A 23,754-nucleotide genomic window follows, 5' to 3' on the forward strand; every position below is an offset into this window, starting at 1 on the left:
CTGCTTGAAGACCATGACACTCTGAAGGAAGGCTAATATTATATGAAGTAGTGCGAAAGAGACGCACCAGGGTCACGGAGAAAGGAAATAATGGAGGTTGCCAATGATTATCTCCCTCAGCCAATCTTGATCCCATCCTATATTCATTAACTACAGGAATCATCGACTCTACATCGAACCGACCCAGCGTCCACGCTGCTCTGATGTGAGGTTGATATAATAAACATTCACAGACTTACACACTCTACAAGCAGTATGTACCTGTCAAGTTAGTTACACTATTTCCTAAACTCCCCCTCCCCCTATTTCTTTAATTTAATCTATCATCTAATGTATACAAGACACGCAGTATTCTCCAAACACACAGTATGTAACTCTATGGTTAAAAGCTACACTTTTAATGATTTGTAATATGTAATCTATTACTTTGAAACATAATTCCCACGATCATTATATATTTGCAAGCCATTTTGTTTTAATGTGAAACCCTATGGTAGTGACCCTCTGATGCCCCGTGTCCCCCTCCTCCGTTTCTTCAAAATATCAGATGTTAAGATACGTGCATTATTCATTATGCAATGAAAAAGCTTGTACAGAGACCTATCGATAGCCAAATGTTTGTTCTTCAAATCTCAGCATACTGTGCTATCGTCAGGCGCCATTACTATAGCTCTTTGAATTTTTACAAAGTCATAACTTCTCAACAGATCGTCCACAAAATACACTACAATACACATAAAATAATGCTCTTCTGATATCATAATAATGATGATGGTGATGATGATGGTGATAATGATGATGATATAACGATAATAATAATAATAATATTAATAATAATAATAATAATAATAATAATAATAATAATAATAATAATAATAATAATAATAATAATAATAATAATAATAATAATAATGATAATGATACAACTACTACTACTACTTATAATAATAATAACAATAGTGATAATAATAGTAATATAGACATATAGCAGGCAACATATCCACCCATGGGTGCTCAAGACACTCACAATGTTCAAAACAAAACACACGATCTGACAGTAATAAAGTTCCTACAGCTGCAACATAATATAATAATATTACTGCAATATAATCCGTATGTATTATGCTTTGGGTAAATTCATCCTTTTACGTTCCCCGTTGAGGTGCGGATATCAACCTTCATGCACCGCATTTCAACTTTTGACATAAAATCAATGAGAATGAGTTGTATCCTTCGAATCAAATTATCTCATTCTTGTAATGACCTGGCAACGAAGACTACTGTGTAACGGAGTTGTAGTTGAGAAATTATTGATTAAAGAAACACAAACAATATGTTTGTGTTCAAACCAATGGAAATGTTTGTTAGGCTATGTTATCATCATTTCTGATGATTTGCGATTGTGGTTGCGACTGATATCACGTCGGTAAAAAAACAAACACGCTAAACTTTAAATTTCCATGAATTTCCTATTTCATGTCTAATTCTAGTGAAACTCCTACAATAATTTGTTAAATTATTTACATCAATCTCAAATATAATAATAATAATAATAATAATAATAATTGTTTTGGATATAAACTCCAAATTTTATTGTCCAAGAATGGAAATTCATTTTGCCCAATTGATCGTGGGCCCGGCAGCCACTGAGCAGCGCCAGATCGACGTTGCTCTAACCTTTTCAACTGTTGAACGGCAAACAAGGCAGCAGCAACTCCCATCTTTTAACGGCTTTTGGTATGACGCGGCCGGGGTTTGAACCCACGACCTCCCGATTGTGAGGGCAGCCGCTCTACTCACTGAGCCAACACATCGGTACGTATGATATATAAATATGTATATATATGCTGGTGATACATCGCTATATAATCTATATAACTGTGTTGTGTATGTCCGAGGATCGAGTGCGGCCTCCACAAGCACAGTCACACACAATAAGCACCACATGTACTTTACTACACTTTACAACCTCAAGCAGAATTTATGATACATACAGTCCCCTTGTACGTGACTATCTACTAAATAAGGCCGAACATTCCTGCAGGTCAAGCTTATATGGCGACCATCTGTACTTTTTCTAGCTGTTATAGACAATAGTCATACCGATTCTATGTCCCGTCATAATGCAGGATCATACTTCAGTTTATTTGTTCGTTTATTTCTGTACTTAGTTAATTTTTTGTCATTTCGGTACATTTGTATAATATCATAAACTATTATTCACAGAAAGTGTAGAAATAAAGTCCTTGGAATACAGAAGCAAAACACAACCCAATGATTCTTATCGTCTGATTGTATTTACTTTTTTGTTTTATTGTTTTTGCTTGTTTGGTTTGTTTTTATTATGTTTTCTTAATAAGGCAATGCCTATTTAGGATGGAAAAGTAGGCTCCTACTTCATTATCCCAAGCAATTCTTGAACTCGGTGAGCAGATTCCTTAAACTCTGGAGGACGGGTGGACTGCTAGCGAGAAAGTTGTGATGGCTTGGTTGTCAGTACTTGATCTAACTTTGATAAACCGTTTCGGTCATACCGCTCATGGGATTCCCCTTATATATGAGTCAAATATTCTAAACTTAAATGCTAATAAAGAAACAAAAACAAAAACAACTTGTCATTGTGGCCGACGATGTGCCTATGAGTTGATTCTGTGCACGTTTCTGCTAATCTGAAATAGATTGCAAGATAAATTTCCTAAAAGAGCAATTCTTATTTTCGGAAGCCATGTGGCGTGCCGTGCGGTTATCACGTAGATAGTCTTAACAAACGTATTTGCGCCTAATCACGATATCGCTTGGACTGCTAGAAGCGGTGCGGGATAGCGAAGGTATGAAGTCTTTGAATATCGGCCACAAATTCGATACGAAGTAGATCGCTGGCGTTTATGGCAGACAATTTGCAGAGTGTGGTTTTCTGTTAAAAGAGGGCGCTATTTCATCAGCATCAGCGGGCTTCGAGCGCTAGTCACTCTGTCGCAATGATGTGCAGCCACAGACAATTACCGAGTAATAGAATCCCCAAGGGAACGTTCCAGCTGAGCAATGGTAAAACGTTCAATTCTAAGGCAGAGAGTGAAACATTTATCATTCATTTTACGGACACATAACAAGGGAACGAGTGAAGATATTGATAAAAGACACCAAACCCCATCCTGATATTGTTTGTTTGATTTTCATCAACATACATGATTATTTTTGAACTTCAGTTTCATATCTTCCTTCCTGGTTATAATCGAGCTTTGGAAACCCCAAAGTATATGATTAAATGAGAGATTGTACTCAATCAATGTGTATTAACAAACACTACTAAATATTGAAGTCACGTAGCGTGTGAGGATGAATGAATGCCAGTAACAACGCAGACATGAGTGAGTAAGAAAACATCACTTTTGCTCAAACAGAAAAAAAAAGATACTTAAAATCTGAAAATGAGTGGCAAATGGGAAAGCGAGGAAAATTGTTAACAATTCAAGCCATCCTAATGGAGCAAAGTTTCGTGCCCAAGAGAAGCCTGAAGCTTCGCTGCAACTTCCCCCTGCATCTTCATGATACCTCTACCACTATAACTCTGTTGCTCTCCTATCAATTCAATTGTTGCACTTTCTATCGTGTTTCAAATGGAAATGATAGTCTTTATTAATAGATGACAAAATGTAACTAATTCTGCTAGTACAAAGAAGGGTATCAAGTATGGATTTGCCATGTTTTACGGTTTACTCGCCTGAAATAACTAGAGATTCCTGAGACCGTTGCAGCAGACAGGCCTGGACTGGACTGTATACAACGCGAATGATTATGACGGGTCTTGGTATAGTGTAAGTAATCAAACGACAATGATCTACGTCACCATTTATAAAACAAATAATACACGTTAATTGGTTGGGTGCAAGTAAGATTCATTCATTTCATTCATTCATTTATCTTTTTTTATTTTACATATCCAACAGAAACATGTGAATATTTTACAGAAGTTGAATACATAAATTACATCACAATACATAATACAAGATAAGTTTACAGAATATTTTAAGTATACGAAAAAGCTGGAAATGGGAAGGAATGCTAAAAAGCTGTGCAGATTGCCCATCCTGCGTACCTTCGGAACTGTTCCAAAGTTACCGAATCGAACTGCTATCGAATGTTTTTTGTTTTTACCTTGTTACTATCACCCTCTGTCATGCACATTAAAGGAAACCAAAGCCTAAGTATGAGCGTGGATTGAGTCAAAGTAGCAATATTAGTAGAACTCATCAGTAAAAGTTTTGTGAAAAATCGGACAATCGATTCAAAAGTTAACTTTTTAAGTTTCGGTGCCGTCATCACTGGATAAGAAGACTTTTACGCTTCATGACGTCATTATGGGCAACAATATAAAGAAAAGTGAAAGTAAATTCCACACATTGTTTTCATTTTTCAGCATTATGAAAGAGCACTTGACTTACCTCTTTCAGAAAACAGGGAAATAATACTACTCTTAACATTATGTCAGTAGCTCTATTCAAGAAAAATTACATTTTGTGGAATTCTCCTTATTTTTTCTGTATATTGTTCCTTGTTTTTAGACAATTTTGTTAAAAATGTAGATCAGAAGTTGCGATCTACAGAGGGAGACGAACATTAAGGAAAATCATACCTCATAATATCTTCACCCCTCTGTTTAACGATTTCTTCCTTTCATGAAGTAGTTTCCTTATCCGGCGATGACGGAACCGAAACTTCAAAGATTCTTAACTTTTGAGCGGATCGTCCGATTTTCCTCACACATTTCAATGATGCGTTCTCCTAATAATGCTGCTTTCACTTATAACATTTATAATATTTGGTCTTTGGTTTCCTTTCACGATCCACCGGTCTGGCGAAGCAATGTAGATTGTAACAATTTATATAGGGCGCCCTCAGTGCCTGAATGTGACGTACCGCGACCAAGGCTCTCATCATCAAATTTTGCTGTTTTTCTTTTAATCTAAGGGATAATCCCTGTCTCAAATCACTTGGTCAATGTTTAGATTTTTCCCTTCTTTGCATACTTCGATTGATTACGAGTCGTGAAAACCGTAAAAGTGGCGTGTTGACTGAAAAAAATGAGGGTCGGACTCTCAAGATCCGTATCCCGTTGTCCGTCACAGTTATAAACTTGCGCTCAAACCTCACAACTTTATTGCTTGTAATATCTCATTGCTGTGTTGGAAATGTAATGGAAAAATCTTTAAATGGTACTAAAGATTTAAAACAAATTATGTTTGATAGAACCATCTTGTTTCAGATTGATGAATTTTTTTTTTTGGAAAGTTTGTTTGTTTTCTTGTTAATACCTAGGCCAGACGTCCGTAAGGACAGTCTTCGGTTTCACCACTGAAATATATTCCCCTCCCTAAATCTGAAGGAAAGAATGTCAAGCCTCTAAATGGGAGAGGATTTAATCGAGGAATCTCACCTTCATTAACCTACAGCTAACTGTTATTGTTGTAGTTGTTGTAGTAGTAGTAGCTATTGTTGTTGTTGTCAAGTTCACATTTCTTATTTGATAATGTTTGTTTGTTTTTTCCTCCTTCTCCAATTTGTGATATTTCTGGAAGTATAAATTGAAGGGGCTCGGAATGGTACGTTTCTAATGTACTATCCCGTATAAGGATATTAGATCACCCTTTTCCATCGCTATTTGTCACCAGTGCAAAGTGTTCATTGTTTTCTCTTCATATAATCATTTGTTCTTTCAAATTGTTGAACAATATGAAATGACAAATGCATTCTTTGTATTATGTATTACTTTTTGTTTGATGAAAATAAAGTATAATTGAATTGATTCAATTTGAACTGAATGTGCTGTCCTTCCCATTTTGCCACAAAATAAACGAGATGAGAGTAGCAGGCGGTTATTTCCTTTCCCCTCCACTTTAAAGACTACAGCTCCCTCTACTGTCAATAATATTGCAGGCTGGAGAACTTGAAAACATTCGTCTACTTGAGACGCTCATCATTATAATGATGATTAAAATTCTTTAAAAAAAACCTGCAAATACATCGCTCATTTTCAAACCCCAACCTACAATGAACAACATTCGAGACTGTAACTCTCACAAGGTGACTGTTGTTCACAGCTGACTTTTGAAAGCGTCTGTATCATGGAATTTGATGGCTTCGATCAAATCTTTCGTTTGATTGTTAATTTGTTTATTTTTAATTATAACATTAATAATGATTGATTATTGATATTTTTATGAACACTGCACAGAGGTCAGAATCGGCTTTTGAATGAATTTCACGAATGTCAATGTGAATTAGGCCCTAACTTTCAGTTGGCCCATTTGCACATGTTTTGCCTGAACTAAGTATTTTATGGATTATATATAACAAACGTTTTCTTTTCGTATTGTTTGTTTTTATCACACGTGAAATATTTCACTATCTCTTTTGCAAAATACGGTCTATTTTTTGTGAAGCACTCTCTAGCAAGCACAGTGATTAAATGAAATTAAACAACCGCTCTCATGTGCTGTTGTAAAATTATATGTATATACAAAACCAATTGATTATCAAAGGCATATTGCCAATAAGATAAAATATAATAAATAAAATCCGTCAAGGAACGCAACCCACAGGCCACACACCAATATCAAAAGTATGACCTTTGGCCCTGTATATATATATATATATATATATATATATATATATATATATATATATATATACATATATATATACGTATATATATATATATATATATATATATATATATGTGTGTGTGTGTGTGTGTATATATATATTTTTTTTCTTTCATTGTTAATATTTTTTTCTGATCCATCACATTACTTTTATCAACTTTGATGCAGACCATAAAAGAATGACAAATTATAAAGCATATAACAATTTGCTCAGAAGAAAGTTCACACACTCACAAAAAAGTCATAGACAGTCAAAATTAGGTAAAATAATTTATTCTTGATACAAAAAAGCGACGTATTATGAAATTGGCAATTTACACGTAAGGACAAAAAAAAAAGTAATGCATATCATTTAGATGTAATATGTACATAAACCATATACATGTACAGTATAATGTCGCATAATGCTTCGCGTATGCAGAATTCTGTTAAGGCGAGAAACACATATATGCAGATATAGATATCTATCAAATTAAGCATTTCACTAATAGTAAGCATGAATAGCTAGAATGAGCAAGCACTTAGCTACAAAGAGAAACAATACTTCTTTCTGTCAAGCTAATAATATTATCAGAAAGCAACAACATTAAAAAGCACAGGCACTTGGGGGGAAAAAAAGGCAAAGAAACCTTGATGGTTACTCTCTAATCCTAGCATGTCTCAACAGTTTATACGGTAGCTCTACTCTGATACGTCATATCGTCAACCCTCTCTCTCTCTAACACAGCATTTTCTTTGCCAACATAAAGCACGAGCAGAGGACTTAAAGAGCTAAGGACAAGTCACATGTACATGCATATTGAGAGAGAGAGAGAGAGAGAGAGAGGGAGAGAAAATGCGGACGACATATTGAAGTTGACACACGATCAATATATCTTGTATGCTTCACACGACATCAAGCGTAAACGAATAAAAGAAAAATACGCGATAACAAACGGGTAATCAGAGAGTACAAATACCTTTTTCGTTCAGCAGGTACGCCCTGAATGGTCATACCAACTCAAACCTTGACAACTGCACATTTGGCAGTACATACTTAAATAAAATGTTCCATATCTCCCCATTCCTCTAGAATTGGATTACTACTTTCCTATTTCTTTACATAGATAGTAAAACAACACAAGTATGTGGCGAATATATTATTTGTTTTATCATACTATTGATTTGACACTGCATTATGAAGTACTTTCGCAATCTCCGAAGCACCGTGTTACAAGTGTCATACAAAGCATTAGTCAAATATCACTAGTAGCGTTTGAACCATAATGCTTAACGGATTAAAATAAAATCTTCAAATAACAAAATGCTATATCATCTCACACGAGTACCTCATACACACCTAGAATATACGTCGTATTGTCAATGTGGAGAAGTAATCAAAATTCCTTTCGCATCATGTTATTATTCGCTATGCAACATTCGATTACCGCGTACACGAACGTCATTTACGCATGCTCTCACTACAGGGGCATAGTCTCATCTTTGAGTTTCATCATTCAGCCCATTTTTCTTTCTGTTTATTTGCAATCCCATATCATACTGCCTTCTAACTTTCATATCCCACACCCCTGACAGCTTTTCCACAGGGTAGAAAGGAAGCTTGCATCACTACTATGTGATAGACATAAAGAAATCAGGAAGTAGATGAGAATTAGAATAACCATTGTTTAATATATACTTTGTATTTTGTTACGGTTTTTGTGGACGAATTGACGTAAATGTCAATTGAATTGAACTGAACTGAACTGAATTATGTCTCTCCTTATATGACTTTATCGCAGATTTCATAAGGTTTAACAAAATTTGTTTGTTGTTGTTTTTGACAAAGGCGAGAAACAATACGACTGCGTCAATGACATCCGTTGCTTTTTGTTTTGTTTGCGATGAATGATAATGTTTTGCGGTTTATTCATGTTTTTAATCTGTGATATATCATGTTGTACTGGCTGTATATTTCATAGATTATCATTTGAAAAAGAGCAAGTGAAACTGCTCAAAGTCAACTCATCTAATTTTGAAAGAAAACCAATCTCTGTTGAACGACACTTAACAACGATTCATCGTTATCCATCGGTGTCTGCAGAGAGCACTGTGATAATATCGATAGTGGAGCCGATTGTTCTTTCGTCCAGCATGCTATCGAGATCAGAATCGTTTTAGATGTTGGTTGTCGTCACACAAAGTTTGACCTCTTCGTCATCTCTGCAACCTTAGTGTAGCATAATTATTATCGAGTGATTGCTTGCAAAGGTTGTCAGACAGTGTATGAGTTTTCGTCCAACAAGCAGACGTGATATATCAAGTCTTTGCTACACTGCTCTGCCTTATTGTATGTTATTTATGTACTTGTAGAACCATGGACAAAAAGATCCAATCGATTTATCGCTGATGGCATCTTTCCATTTCTTCAATGTGGACTACCGACTCTCTGCAAACATGACGCGTATATATGACAGTGATAATATAATAATGCAAATGAAATGAAAATTCACCGAATGAATGTTCTTCTGCAGTGTTCTTGTTTCACGGACATGAAAGATTCATCTTTCAAGAGCAGTTGCGTGTGACGGTCGTTGATGTCATATCAATGATTATAGGAAAACGCAAAACCAAAATAACTATACGACAAAAACTCACAACTGGAAAGGAGTGTTTTCAACACAATATACATAAGTAAAAGTCTACGACGATTATAGATTTGACCATGGAATATGCCTATTAGAGTTTATTCCACCATCATGCCCAGTACTTGCAGATTTGCCCCTGGTGTGCAAACGCTTCACTTGTGTGTCTCTTCTTTTACTCACGAGTCAACGCAACGAGTTTACACAAAATGTTCCATGGCTTCCCAGCGTATAACAGCAGTCACTGAGTGTTGGATAGCAGGTTAATTGCCAGTGTAAAAAGGTGTAACAGATTTTGTGGTGGGCGCGCGCGTAGTTTGCGCGTCTCATTTACACGTGTAGATGTCCTGCACCGTCTCGCACACCCTACACTTGACTTTGCAACACCAGACGAACTTGCAGTCGCAGCGCTCCACCCGCCGGATCTCCTGCGTGTTGTAGCCTCGGCCGCAGCAGAGCAGGTCGCAGCTGTCGGACCCCATCGAGGTGCGGTTGCACTCTCGGGCCGTCGTCCCGACGATGCCCCGCTCCTGGTCGAGGCGGCAGTAGTTGGGCGAGCGCTGCATGTACACCAGGTCGTCGTCGGCGATGGGGTATCGTCGATTGCGCTTGGCCTTATGTCGGAGCTGGGGGCGCTTCTTCTTCTTCCGGACGATGACCTCGAAGCTGTAGCGGTACTTTTCTTTAATGATGTCGCCGACTTCAAGGAAAGTGGGCATCGTCTGCCAACACGTCTTGATCGAGCACGAGGCCGATACGCCGTGACACCGACACTGCGTTCTCATGTTGATCTTCATTATCTGTGCAAACAGAGTGAGCAAACGAACAAACAAGCATGTGAATATGATTGTCATATTGATATAACTATACAGACAAAGAAGACAAGAAATGTACACAAAATGCAAGTACTATTTATGGCTGTCATTTGAATTGGCATCCCCTGATCGTACAAGTGGACTTACAATTAAAAGTCCACTCTTTCCGAAACCTCCAAAATTCTATCATAACTTTCCGATAGCTTTACCTACTAGGTCACTCAAGGTTTAAACAAAGCTTTGATTGAATTTTATTGTTCGTAGATTGACGTCACGGTCATGCCAATTCTATCGACAACCGATTCTCGATTTCCAGGCACCCAACAAATTAGTTGGCAACCTGGGTACTCCCGACTGTTGCAAATTATGCTAGAGCGCCACCTGTGTCTTGCTGATGGGAATATTCAAACGTTGGAGGGCGTCCTGGCGTTATCAACGTTGTGACCAGACGCCAAGTGAGCGTGATGTCGGTACAACGCGCAACTGTATGACAAGCCTGGTTGTGGATTCAAGATATCTAAAATTGCAATAATCAACTGATGTGAGTGGAAATTTCTGTCAAAATGCTGATGATACCATGAAAAAGAAAAAAAAATCATTTATGTAGAAAAATATATAAAAGATAAGTATAAATTACCAATAGCCGAAGCAAATTAGGCACCATGATACAAGTTTACCAATCCGGCAGAATGAATTTTGTCTATCAATCAGCAAGGCATATTGATTGTTAATATCATCTCTCTTTTTTTTGGGGGGGGGGGGGGGGGGTGGGGGAGGTGGGGGTGGGAGTGGATGTCATTTTCCGAGCCGTGAGAGAGGCTCAACCTACATTACAGAGAAATTTAAGAGACAGTTCCTTTATCAGTGCCAACTAATGGAATGGTGAATGACGAAATATCTGCTACTCAATATACTTAAACATTTCAGTCAAAGTCAATGAAACTTTAATGTTAATTCCACATGGTTTTTTTATAGTAAAATGACATTTGAGTCACTGTCTCATGCAATGAAACATTTTATTTTGTCGCTAAGATACAAGTTAAACAATACAGATAGAGTGTGTACCGACAGTCTCTATTTATTTGATTACCTTTACAGATTGGAATTATAATGTTTCATGCAACTTTTAGACACTGTCTTATGCGACATGTACTCCTTAATGCAGCTATGTAGGTAAAATGATGATGAGTTTAACCTGATTAATTCCAAAAACCAATGACTCATTAAATACGAGCTACGTCATCATGGAGCTGAGTGTAGTCACTAGATAACCAGCACTAAGGATGAGTTCGTGGGAGGTCGGAACATAAAATGCATCTTTTTCGAGTTTTTCATCTTCGTCATCGTTTGGCACGGAGGTGTGGAGAATTTGCTTTAACTAAGTTGTCGTTCTTCCCTACTCTCTTCTTGTACATCACACTTGAGCACCCAATTTACGAGGAACGTTAGCTCTCTACATCGCCTTGTAAGAGGATTTGTACAAGCCATTAAACTTCGCCCCTGTTTACCCTTCCCGACACAAGGTGTTTAATGACGCGCTAAGTCAGCGGGTCCCACACCTTTGAATTGGCGTTGGGCCGAAACGGGGACATCTCACTGTTTGCTTGCATGGCTTTGTTTTGCCCCAGTGTTTTGCTTTGTTTTGTTTTTCTTTCACGCGACCGTTCGACCAACAAAGGCCGAAGAATGCGAGTGCTATGATTAATTGAACGGACGCTGTCCAAAGCCGAGATTAATCGAGTCAGAAATGGGCAGCGGTACTCTCTTTTCAATGAAATAACCCTCATTATAGGTAACCACATAAGAGGATCATGACGGAAGAATTGTCAAGATTTCCAAATAATCTTGACGCTCGTGCCCTTTATCGATAAGCATGCCACTAAATGATGTAGCTACATGTACTGATAGGTCATAGTTTCATCTCTCCCTACAAACTGCTAGTTTGAAAATCCTGTGATCAAATAGCTATTACGGAGATCGATATGTAGACAGACAGAGATACAGTTTGTAGTGATGACTGGATTAAAAAAAACAAAAAAACAAACAAACAAACAAAAACAAAAAAAAAGAAAAACTTCCTAGAATCTCGCGGCAATATTCCAGAACTCTATCTTTCCCGGGAACTGTAGCAACAAGAGTTTGACATTCAATTATTGCGAGTAAGGGAGGCACTCGGTTAACCCCAAAATTAAGATTAATATCAGTCATACAATCAGTTTCAGTCTGTACTATAATATATTAGACCATCAACCCTCTTGCAGATGACAATTCATTTGTTCTGTTATCCCTCAACATTAACTTCAGTCATATGGGTCACTAATGCAAATGAAAATTACACCGGCATTATTTAGCACATAGCATGTACAACTGACCAACATGCTGAAAGCAACACCCGTTTCCCGTAATCACCATCAATAATTTATCATCTTTTTTTTTTGTGAGTGTGTGTGTGTGTGGGGGGGGGGGGGTCGTTTCTCTTGCCGTAAGAGGAAGCGCAATGCTAAAATAGGTTCTGAACGTGACACGGCTCCCTAACATGCGATAACCTTCTTATTCAGTGCAAAGCTGTAGCTAACGGCAAGGGTACTGTAACCAGAAAATGGCGTGATGGTAGCAAGAAGGATGCATGTGCAGAATATCATTATAAACGTGTCGTCTGCAAGCCGTTCTCTTCGGGCACGCTTGGCCTTGGTCGCGCGTTTAAGAGCCTCACCCGCTATCCTGTTTATGCGCGATTGGCGGCAAAAGTCTTTGATCCAAACAAACCCTAGTTCTTGTCGTGTTATTACATGCAGCGAAATGACATGAAAAAAAAAAAAGAACATTAATGGATAGAACTGAGATACCGTAGAGTACAAGACTAGTATGTCAATTGCGACTTTAAAATCGGCATGGGGCATCCGGTGCCAAAACTCGCCTGTAGGTCCCCGGTCGTGCAGCGCAAAAGATATCCTCGCGCAGATGCTAAACGAAACGGGATTAACAACAGTGTTTTTTGTGTTGTTTGTTTTGTATTGCATTGTTTTGGTCTCTTCTATTTTTGTAGGGGGGCTTGTTCAATATCTAAACACAGATTCAAACTTATTTTCCTACTCTTTCCCATACGATAGGGACGCATTGTTCCTGTGTCGCGACTGTGGCATCGAATATCGGAAGAGGAATTGAATGAACAATGACCAAAATATGCGATGAAATAGTTTTGGTACGCTTCTTACAAATTTCCACGAAACAATTAATATCCCAAAAATATGACTAAAACGAATCATCACCGGAAGTGGGACAGTCAGAATGACGTCATGACCACTCTCCTTCACCCAGCTGTTTATGAAATCTGAAAATGATACTACACTTGTATTAGAGTACTTCATCCGTGACGCGACTGCTCCATAAAAAGTCAACCACAACAAACACATTAGAGATTCCAACGCCGTTGGTTGCCGGATCGGCAACATCTGAGCGAGCATTCAGTCACGCCGTAAAACTGGCGGATGGTGCAACTGTCCAAACCGAAATCAAATTTTATCTTCACGCGAATCGGACGATATTTTTGAGAATTTGTTATAGAGGTACCCCCCCCCCCCATCCCCCTCTTTAAATATCCTAGAAGTCCACTCAAGAGTTCATCGCTATGACCGTAAGCTGGAACTTGTAGATTAAAATTTGTAATATTCCGTAGTTGCTTTTTGTATTGAAACGAGATTCAAGATTCAAATTTATTTCATTTCCATAATATAAACAGGACTGGGCATATACATGTATGAAGGTCAGAGTGCTACACATTGATTTAATTCTGAAATTATTGATAAAATCTGTATGTAATGCGTATTTTCAACATTTCTTTGCCGATTACTGACCTAGCAGTATGACGATATTGCATAGCTTAGGCTAACAATCTGTTCTGAATAATATTATGTCAATGTGTCTCCTATAATATCATAGTAGGTTGTGTATGTTATATATTATATGTTACTGTGTGATACTAAGATATGATTTTCTTTTCAAAGTCAACTCAAGTCCATGATTTCAAGTGTATTCAACACATATTGTAATCCTACATCCCACAAAAAAAAAAATGTTTAAAGCAGAGTGATGCTGTACGGAGTCATTTAATTTATCTTGTCTGTTGAGGCAGCCCTGATGAAGGTCCACTGACGGACCGAAAGCTCGGCCATTAAACCTACTGACATCTAGCTGCGCCTACCGCTCCTTTCAACTTCTCATTGTATAGATAGATATAGATATAGATATATGCATGGTTTGAGTAATTATCTTCATTCGCACATTAGAATAGAAAGTTGACCAATGCATGGTTTGAATAATCATCTTCATTTTGCACATAAGAATAGAAAGTTGACCAATCAGTTATAGTTGGGTTCAACGGCGACTTTTTTAAAGAAATGGTAACAATGGGTGTTTTCTTTTTATCCCGATCATTTCAAACATGTGATAAACGGCCCGCCTACACTGCAGTATAACAGCACATCATGTGGTGTCATCCAAGTGAGTAAATATTCGTGTATGTCGTAAATGACACCGAAGATTCTCATGAAAACGTCGAGGAAGCGAAGGAAAAACACGACTATCTTGCATTCCAGCGTCACCATGCAGGTGTTCTTACATTTACATAATCACCTGAGTCTTAAAATGACGTTTTATTGGCCAGTGACGTGCAGCTTAAAGACGCGGGTTTAAACATGATTGTCGTGGCTCGAATCCAACCATCGTCCACTTTTTGCCGACTTTGTTTCGAAATGATGTTCTGATGACGAAAAAACGCTTCAACTTGCAAGAGTTTAACATAGCATGCTGTCGTCATAATATCTATGCTGTCGTTAAGATATCTAGGAACAAACATCAACATCGTGCAAGTAGACCGTTTCCGAAATAGTTTACTCTAACACCGCTATCAATGAGAGAAAAAAATAAAGTACGGTAAATCTTGTCGGTTACAGTTCCTTATTCCCAAGGTTTGTTATTCCGGAGGTTATATTTTTCATATTTGGATTAACGAACCTTCGGTATAATGCAACAAACCCTATTCCATTTTCGGATGCACTGGACGAATATCTAGGTATATGTGGAATTTGTGTGATTCGGAATAGCGAGCCTTATTTCATTTTTGGATAAACGAACCTATGGAATAACAAACATCACCCAATCGTGTCACTCGGAGATTTTTGACTTGTTTTGAAGTTGTCAACGATTACTTTCGCCGGCAATCAGTCCATGGCATCACCCCTACACAGACAATGGGTGTTATGTAAGACCATGCAGCTAATATTGTTTATATTAACATAAACATTATTTGATAAAATTCAGTTCGATTTCATGTTCGTTCAAGGCCCTTTAAGGAAAGATCATAAGAATTTGCGCTCCTTGTCGCATTATTTCGTCAAAACGAGGCAAGAACTGAATCAAAGGCATGATATAACTTTTCAACAAAACGTTATGAATTTTGGCTGCGGGTATTAGGTAAAATGAGTTTAAAAATATTAAAAATATATTCTTTTGAGTTAGTAAATTCCCATGTCAAACTTCTGAAGCAGTTTCTCATAAAAACCAAACACATGTTATATGATGAAAGTTACTTTTACACTGCTACACATCATGCTTTGTTTCAACATGTTTTTTTTTTTTTTGCGTTCAAATTAACATTTGCGAAATATACTGAAATAATCTGTTCATCATACCCAAGAAGATCCTAATTCGACTTAAGTGTCATCAGGGTATTCCCCATTACACCATGTTCTCAATGAATATGCAGTACATATTAAAAAAAATTTTACACACACAAACGATCAGCACAGAGACATAGTAGTAGTCGACACAAACGCACGGACTAAACCGTCTTATACTGGCATGACTAATCACTTTACGGCGTAAAACCGCTTGTGCACGGCAAACAGCGAGCACGTGCTCCGTTTGTTTCCGTCAATTACGCGCGATCCTGTACAAGCCGCAAATTGTCTTTGACAATGACTTCGTGAGTGCAATATGAGGTCACGAAATTCGGCTAAAACGCCAATTTATTGCGTTTACATCATCCTTTGTTGGCCTGAAACTGATCACACTTATCCCCCATCATCAAGAAATAGAGCCAGGAATAAAAGAAGGAAAAAATGAAAAGAAGGGGAAGAAGAAGAAGAGTTAGGAGAAACAGTTTGGAAGAAGAAAGTAAGAAGTGGAAGAGGAATGAGAAGAGGTCGAAGATAACAGTAAAAGAAGAAAACGGTAAAGAAAAAGGAGAATAGGATCACAAATAGGGGATACAGAAGGAGAAAAAAGGGAAAAAAGAACTTGAGAAAAGAAGCAACAGAAGAAGACGAAAGAGACGAAAGAAAGGTACCAGATTCATAGAAGAAGGGGAAGAATTTAAGGAAAAAGAAAAGAGTTTGAAGGAAAATAAATCAGAAGTTATAATTAGAGAAAAGACAATGTCAGCAATGTCAGACACATTGAGGCTGTTACGCGGTATTTAAGAGAATTAGAGGTGTATACGCAACAGCACAACCGCTCCGGGGATGACACGAGACGCCACGCATATTTTATCTCTGCTTTATCCTTGCCATCAGTACACTGCACATAAATATCTCTCATTCTTTCCAAAATCAGTTGTCAGCGTTGAAAACATTCATGTGACTTTTAGTCCCTGACAATATTAACCTTTGACCTTACCTGTCTACCCGCCTCGTTGTTGTGAAGATTCATGACACGCTTTTCGGATTCTCTCGTCAGCTTCCGACTGTTTGTGGGCGCGGCCGGCGGCCCCGACGTCGACAAGGAAGACGACCTGGATGACGACGATGATGAAGACGATCGGTCGGCCGCATCGACAAATTTCTTTGAGAGAGCCATTCCATAATCGACGTTGTCGCTACAGCCGCCCCACCTCCACTCCTCGGCATCGTCCAGGACGTCGTCACCCGGATGACCACGAGCGACCGTGCACCCGCACTCCGTCAGGTTGCCGAGGCTGCAAGAGCGGGTGACGGAGTAGACGACGCCCGCGGAGGTGATGGCGTAGATGAACGCGGTCTCCTTGTTACCTGCGAAGTAAGAGAGTGGAGTTTAAGGTACAATTTTACACGATGTTCGAGTTGCTTTAACAACCGATAGAGTAAAATCATACGAAACGTATGGTAGAATTTGAAACGAAATCGGTCATAGAATAAGAAAGTTCTTGAATGTTAAAAATAAAATCATGTAATAGGCCCTAATAATAACAGTATGGTCTTCTTTATCCAGGGTAGTCTCTTCAGTGTTGTCACTGCTCTACCAGAGGGCCCTGCCATTATTATTACCCTAGCGTTGCCAGATACCCATTTATACACCTGGGTCGAGAGCTGGGATCAAAAGGGACTTAGTGGGTTAAAAACATTTTGTCCAAGGACGTATAAAAGCACTGGACTGGATTCGAACTGCGGTCCTCCGATTGGGAGTCAGGAGACTTATCCACCTTGCCACAGCCGCCCCACATAATTCATCGAATACATGCAAACTGAACTAGGCGATGATGTCTTCAACTTACATTATTTTTTTAAACTACGAAATAAACCGTTTCTAATATCGACATTGGTTACTTTTGTTGTTCTTAACATACAGCAAAATTACACTTCATGTCATGTTGACTTTACTGAACAAGTATACAATCTTCAAATCAGACACTGAGAAAGTTAAGCAGTTTTACTTTTTCCACAAGACGATGATTTTGGTCATAATGGCACGTGTATACTACGGACATGAGCTCACAACATTATCATTCCGTAAATTTAGACTTTTTTTTCGGTGTTTTTTTTCTTTGTTTGTTTTTACGCTTGATATTGAATTCTTACGCCCGAATTCACGAAGGTGGTACAATTGAAACAAATGGATTAAACCATGGACAATTTGTATGGAGCGCCAAGTGTCGCATGGCCTAATTCGTTACGAAATCAGCCATTTCGTAACGAAATGACAACATTTCGTCGACAAAATAAATATTTCGTTAACGAGATGAACATTTCGTCAATGAAATGGTCATTCTGTGGTCGAAATGACTGATTTCTTAACGAAATCGGCCATGCGACACTTGGCGCTTCGTACAAATTGTCCATGGTTTAAACCATGGTTTCAATTGTACCACCTTCGTGAATTCGGGCCTTAAAGTTCAAAATGGACCCGAAATGGAACTGCGCTTTTAGAATAGAACCACTTCGGAGTGCGGACCAGAAAGGAACACGTGTAGGTGTATTCCTCCTCGTTTGGTTCCAAATGGAACGTTGAGGAGTAATTTGAAGAAGAAGAAGAAGACGTGGACCAAATACATGGATATTATCATCAAGGCATCGTTGGTTAGCAGAAGCACACAAAATATTGCTCAGGACTTCATGGTGAATTTTATCTCGCATCAAAGACCACGCACGGAGTCATTTACAGTACTAGTATGTTTCAATTTCCTTGTCGCCCGAGTCCAGACATCAAATAGGTCGGGTTAGTGCGCCCTCCACGAACTTTGATGACCGTCAAGATGGCGACCTTGGGCTTCGGACTCTCCAATTCGACAAAATCAACATTCCCGAAGCTATATAACCCGTGAGCTTCGCAATTACTCCAGAGTAGGTTATCGCTTTAATTTATCATATTATAAAGTACAACCGCGTTTTACGACAAAGACATATCAATTTCTGGTCTTTGGCGACCTTGTTCCCGATCAATATTTATCATTTGGTTTCACAACATCGGTTGACTCTGCAATATGTCAGAATTATAATCGCCGCATAAGGAAATCATAGCCGGCGGTGTTGGTTTAGAATTAGCACTAACAAACAGTGGGCTCCGGAAAAAAAGGGGAAAAAATCTGTGGTATATACCTAATAAAGCAAACGAGGAATGCAAAGTGCACGATTAGCTATGAAAAAATTGTAACCAGCGGCGCTGTTTACCTTAAATTTCCTCGAGAGAAGAGAAGAGCAGAGTAAAGTAAAAGAAGAGAAGAGGAAAGTGGACGAGAGGGAGTGTGTAAGTGTGAAAAGAGGGGGGGGGGGGGGGAGAGTGATAATGATGATGGCGCGTTATTGAGGAACGTAGGCTACACAACTTTGTCAGTGTTGTGGATCAAGGTGCAAAAACTCTATTGGTCCTGACAACGAATTCCTGCGGACTTCCACCAACAGAACGCAAGCCAGGGGAACACGAGGAGTCTAATTCTTCAAAGACAATTCAGCTTTCAGCTATTAATCAGCTATTCAGACGGTCACATTATTATTACGAGACGTGCAATTTATTTCATCACCAATTAATGCATTATTTTCCCTTCATCGTGCGGCAATTTATACTCTGTTCAAGGACTGTTTTTCAGTTCTGTTTCGTTGGTTTATCTTCTGCATGAAAGATAAATCAACTCATCTGTTTTAAAGCAAGGACAGGCATCCTCACTCATCTATTCATTTACAGCTCATTAATGTAATTACATGGTTGTCACTGTCAATACTATGTCACTGTTTCCTTAAAACATGCGAAACTTTCAAAATTTCGTAAGCTCAAATCTTCTTCACTCGGGTCCGATGAAGATGAAATCTGTACTACATGTTTGGACTTTATTCATTAAAGCTAATTTTAACTTTGCATGGAACGAATTGCACTCTAAGTGGTACATCGGGACCATCACCGTGCACCATCACTTCCTGAACCTTGTCCTTTCAAATTGTAAATCTTTTAAATTGACCACGTAAGGGTACTTAAAGGTGTTACAATCACACATGTATGACAAAAATAGCGTACAGACACGCTTCACCACTTATATGGGGGTCCTTCTAGTGAGTCATCCTCTTCAATTTGAGTGGGATTAGAGGCGAAAAACAAAATCCGTTCGCGACTTGAGATTTTCAAAGCCTTGCAAGTTACCAGGGTAACGAAACTCGGCCGCTCTCGCCCGTTACCTGGCTCAGACGACATGGCTGTTTGCTCGATGTCTGCGCGCGTCTCAAGATCGAGTTTTGATAAAGGTTACCAGCTGATAGCGTATTACGCTTAACTCTCCCACATCCAGGACAGGACATACAGGTGCAATTTTTCTATAGACAGAGTTTTGTAAAGGGTTAAATAGAGTGGGAGTTTCTTCAGCAGCTAACGTTCGACACCTCTTCACTCTTTGGCACTCTTGCAGGGTCGGGCGGGTCTCCATAATTATCTGTGAATGTTGCAACTGTCTACACTATAGGCTTGGAGCAGGCACAGATTACATACATAATTCTGAAATTTACGGTGGTACAGTGTGGTGTACATTTGAAATAAAGACTGTAAGAATATTCTTTGAAGCTCCGGAAAAGGGGAAAATGAAACTGCACTGCACCTTATAACTATCACAAACTTTTTCTTCCCTGAACGAAATCACGGAAAACTTAACAGATCTGCACATGCTTTTGTGTTTTGTTCCTCTATAAAAGAAAGAAGTGTGATATTCCTCCGCATTCGACAAGTATATTTAACATTTCACCTTTTTTTTTTGGGGGGGGGGGGATTGTTGTCAGGGGCGGGGGGGGGGGGAGGTTCTTAATTTTTTGTTTGCATGAAGCGAGATAATTATGTCAGAGTCACCTGATTAAGTTCTCAGGACCACTGTCTTGATATTCTAACGACGTTGCCAAAAACAGGTTGCCTTTTTTCATTTTTTCTTTCTTTTTTTTTTTGCTGTTGTTGTTTTTGCAATTAGGTACGTTCCAATCATTTATAATCGCATGTAAATCTTGTTCATTTGAATTGATTTCAATAAAACATGCAAAAAACAACAACAAACAAACAAAAAAAGCAGGTTACCGATGACACTGAAGAGGTTAAGATGAAAAAATCTATGACAGCCTGTACAGCCGCATAGGGCATAGCTTTATATAAAATACAGACATTCAAACGGTCATGAATTAATTATTTTTGTTTCCTTGTTCCCCCTATTTTCACTACCCTTCAGCCGTAATATGAGTTCTTTTCTTCAAAATCTTCCCCCTATACAAAGTATTTTTCTACTCTCTCTCTCTCTCTCTCTCTCTCTCTCTCATAAGACAATGTGTTCCATATGCAACCAGTTAATAAAAGCAGTCCAGGACCTTTAGTAACTACAATGTCGATTTTTCCTCTCTCTCTTTAAAGATTAGGATTCTTACTGGTCGCCATTATAAGCTTGTGTTCTCCTGTCGGCGCCACAAAAATGGCGACGTCTTGTGCGTGCAGGTTTATGGTGGAGCCTACTCTACCACTTCGCAGCATAGTGCGAACAAGATACACCGCTAGTCAGTATGGAGTCAACCATTCTCAACCTCACTCCTCTTGTATCAATTTCTTTTTGCTCTGCACAGAATTTTTCATATATCGCTGTAAATTCCAAAAGGTTAAACCCTCGTTCCCTTTACTGCTCTCTTATATTCGTGTTAAAAAAAAAGAAAAAAGAAAAAAAAAACATGACATTTCCTTAAAGATCGTAATCTTGGCATCTATTCTAATAAGTTTATGTTTAATGTGTAATACTTTGTTTGATCGTGTCAAATTATAGTGCATGTATTGTTTTATTCTTGTTTGTACGTCATGTTTTTTTATTTTTTTTAAACATAAAAAAAGACCTAGCTAGTATAGAGCACGAGGTGATTTATTTTCTCCTCATTCTCAAATCGGCGGGGGAAACTATAGGCTGGGGGGGGGGGGGGTAGTCTGACACTTCTTTGCTGTTTCCCTTCAATATTCAAAATATGGATGTTATCAACTCATGCAACTCCAACTGTTAAACACAGAGTTTATGTATACATGCAAAAATACATTTAGGTCCTACATGGCAATGATATCATATTGACACTCCTCTGTCATCTGCTCACATGGAATCCAGAAGGGACTTGGGGAAAGTGCTATTCAGTTCTATTTCATGTTCACGATGAATTTGATAGACAGAGGGAAATCATACGAAAGGAGTGGTAAAAGTTTCCGACAAAATATGACGGGAGGAGGTCATGGGATTCGAAAAGTTTCACAGGTTTTCATGGAAGTGATATTGGTACATGTATGCCAATCAGTTAATGATGTACAGTGTAATAGTTTCACCGCCATAGATCAGTTTCACACAGATCTGCACACCAATATTCTCGTATTTTTTTCGTGAAATCATAACAAAACTTGTATCATCCTCAACAAATAATGGTAGAGTGTATAGAAATAATCTAAATACGATGACTATACAGGGTAGAGTTCCTAAATCATCGAATTTGATTGTGTGAGTGTGTGTGTGTGTGTGAATGTGTGTGTGTGTGTATGTGTGTATGTGTGTGTGTATGTCTGTCTGTCCGTCTCTACATACCCATGAGAGAATTGTGCGGTTGCAACTGACCTCTACAGTGTTACGATGTGAAACTCGGGAGACATTACTGTGATCATTAGGTTTCATGTCCCGTTTAATGACCCGCCTTCCATTCTGTTTATTCTGATAACGTCAACTTGAACATTGTTTTGTATACTGCATTTAAAGAGTAGCGGGTCCGTAAAAAAGAAACGAGGAAGAACCCATTACGGATTACCAGATACATTGTACCAATAAATCTCGTAAGTGCAGTGAAGTTCGCTTTTCATCGATGTGGTTACTTGGCGGACGTCCATTGTATAACACCAGTCTGAGCCGAAGAACAAAGCCCCACTTGTGTGGATATATTCAATAACGTTGACTCTCGAAGAAAATCGTCGAGATCTAAACCAGAAACAACAAATTCGATCGTACGGTGTGAATACAATCCGTGTCACATTGCTCAAGAATCATAAATTGCCCCCAAAAATGTTCTACAATATCAGTTTTTCCCTGTTGACAATGCTTATTCCAGAATTTAGAAGAATAAAAAAGGGGCGAGGAATTTCACCGGCCGCTTTGATACATTTTGCAGCGACGCCGCAACTCCCCGGCGAAGGAGGATTTCGGAAAAATGCCCGGAGATATTTTTAATTCCAAGAGCATATATTGAAACATGATAATCGTTTCCTTTATCGGTGGTGTAGCAAACTGCGCTTAGGTCTAAACCGAAGTGTAACGCCTCATTTAGCTCCTATATCGCATGACAAATACATATCACACCGATATTCAAGAAATCAAATTCCTCACCGACCAATAATCGATCTAAAATAATGTCAGGCCTCAAGGCAACTACATTTTTCCGAGAGATTTTAAACATCTTTCTGCACAGAAGGGAGGGGGAAGTAGACGTGGAACAATGAACCATTATTCTGCACATGCTTGCACGTTATATGGCTTTTAAACGGTCTTTTTTGTGTGTTATTTTCGACGTGCACGGTGTTACATTGTGGTGATTTTCATTGTGCGTGTAATACCACATAATTACACACGCACATGGTATAAATATAATCTCAACACTGAAGGTTTAAGACTCATGAACATGATGTTCATAAACATGTATGGCAATACGGTATGGCGACAGTTGGTAGTGAGTGTGGAAAAAAATTTCATCACAGCGAGTTATTGATTTTGAAGCGCCCTCTCAATCGAACATCGATAACCCTACGATACGATAATATCGTCTCGCGATTGCGCGTTCAAACTGTCGTCATCCAGACGATATACAGGTACACGGTGGCATTATTTTATCTATTGATGAAGTGTCGCGACATGGGCTTGTGATATTCACGGTACAGAGC

General features: G+C 38.5%; 1 protein-coding gene across 1 annotated transcript in view; it reads right to left on the reverse strand.

Annotated features, from left to right (window-relative positions):
- Window positions 1–9,612: 9,612 nt before the first annotated feature.
- LOC139713220 (protein Wnt-7b-like) overlaps window positions 9,613–23,754 on the reverse strand; it is a 33,178-nt gene continuing 19,036 nt past the window's right edge. The window contains exons 4-5 of the mRNA XM_071624965.1: window positions 16,777–17,147; window positions 9,613–10,086 (exon numbers count right to left, since the gene is read on the reverse strand). Coding sequence (XP_071481066.1) covers window positions 9,613–10,086; window positions 16,777–17,147 — 845 coding nt within the window. The remainder of the gene's footprint in view (window positions 10,087–16,776; window positions 17,148–23,754) is intronic.

The sequence above is a fragment of the Diadema antillarum genome, unplaced genomic scaffold (assembly GCF_040938485.1).
Source record: "Diadema antillarum isolate AM-2024a unplaced genomic scaffold, OU_Dant_1.0 seq00001927_RagTag, whole genome shotgun sequence".
NCBI lineage: Eukaryota > Metazoa > Echinodermata > Echinoidea > Diadematoida > Diadematidae > Diadema > Diadema antillarum.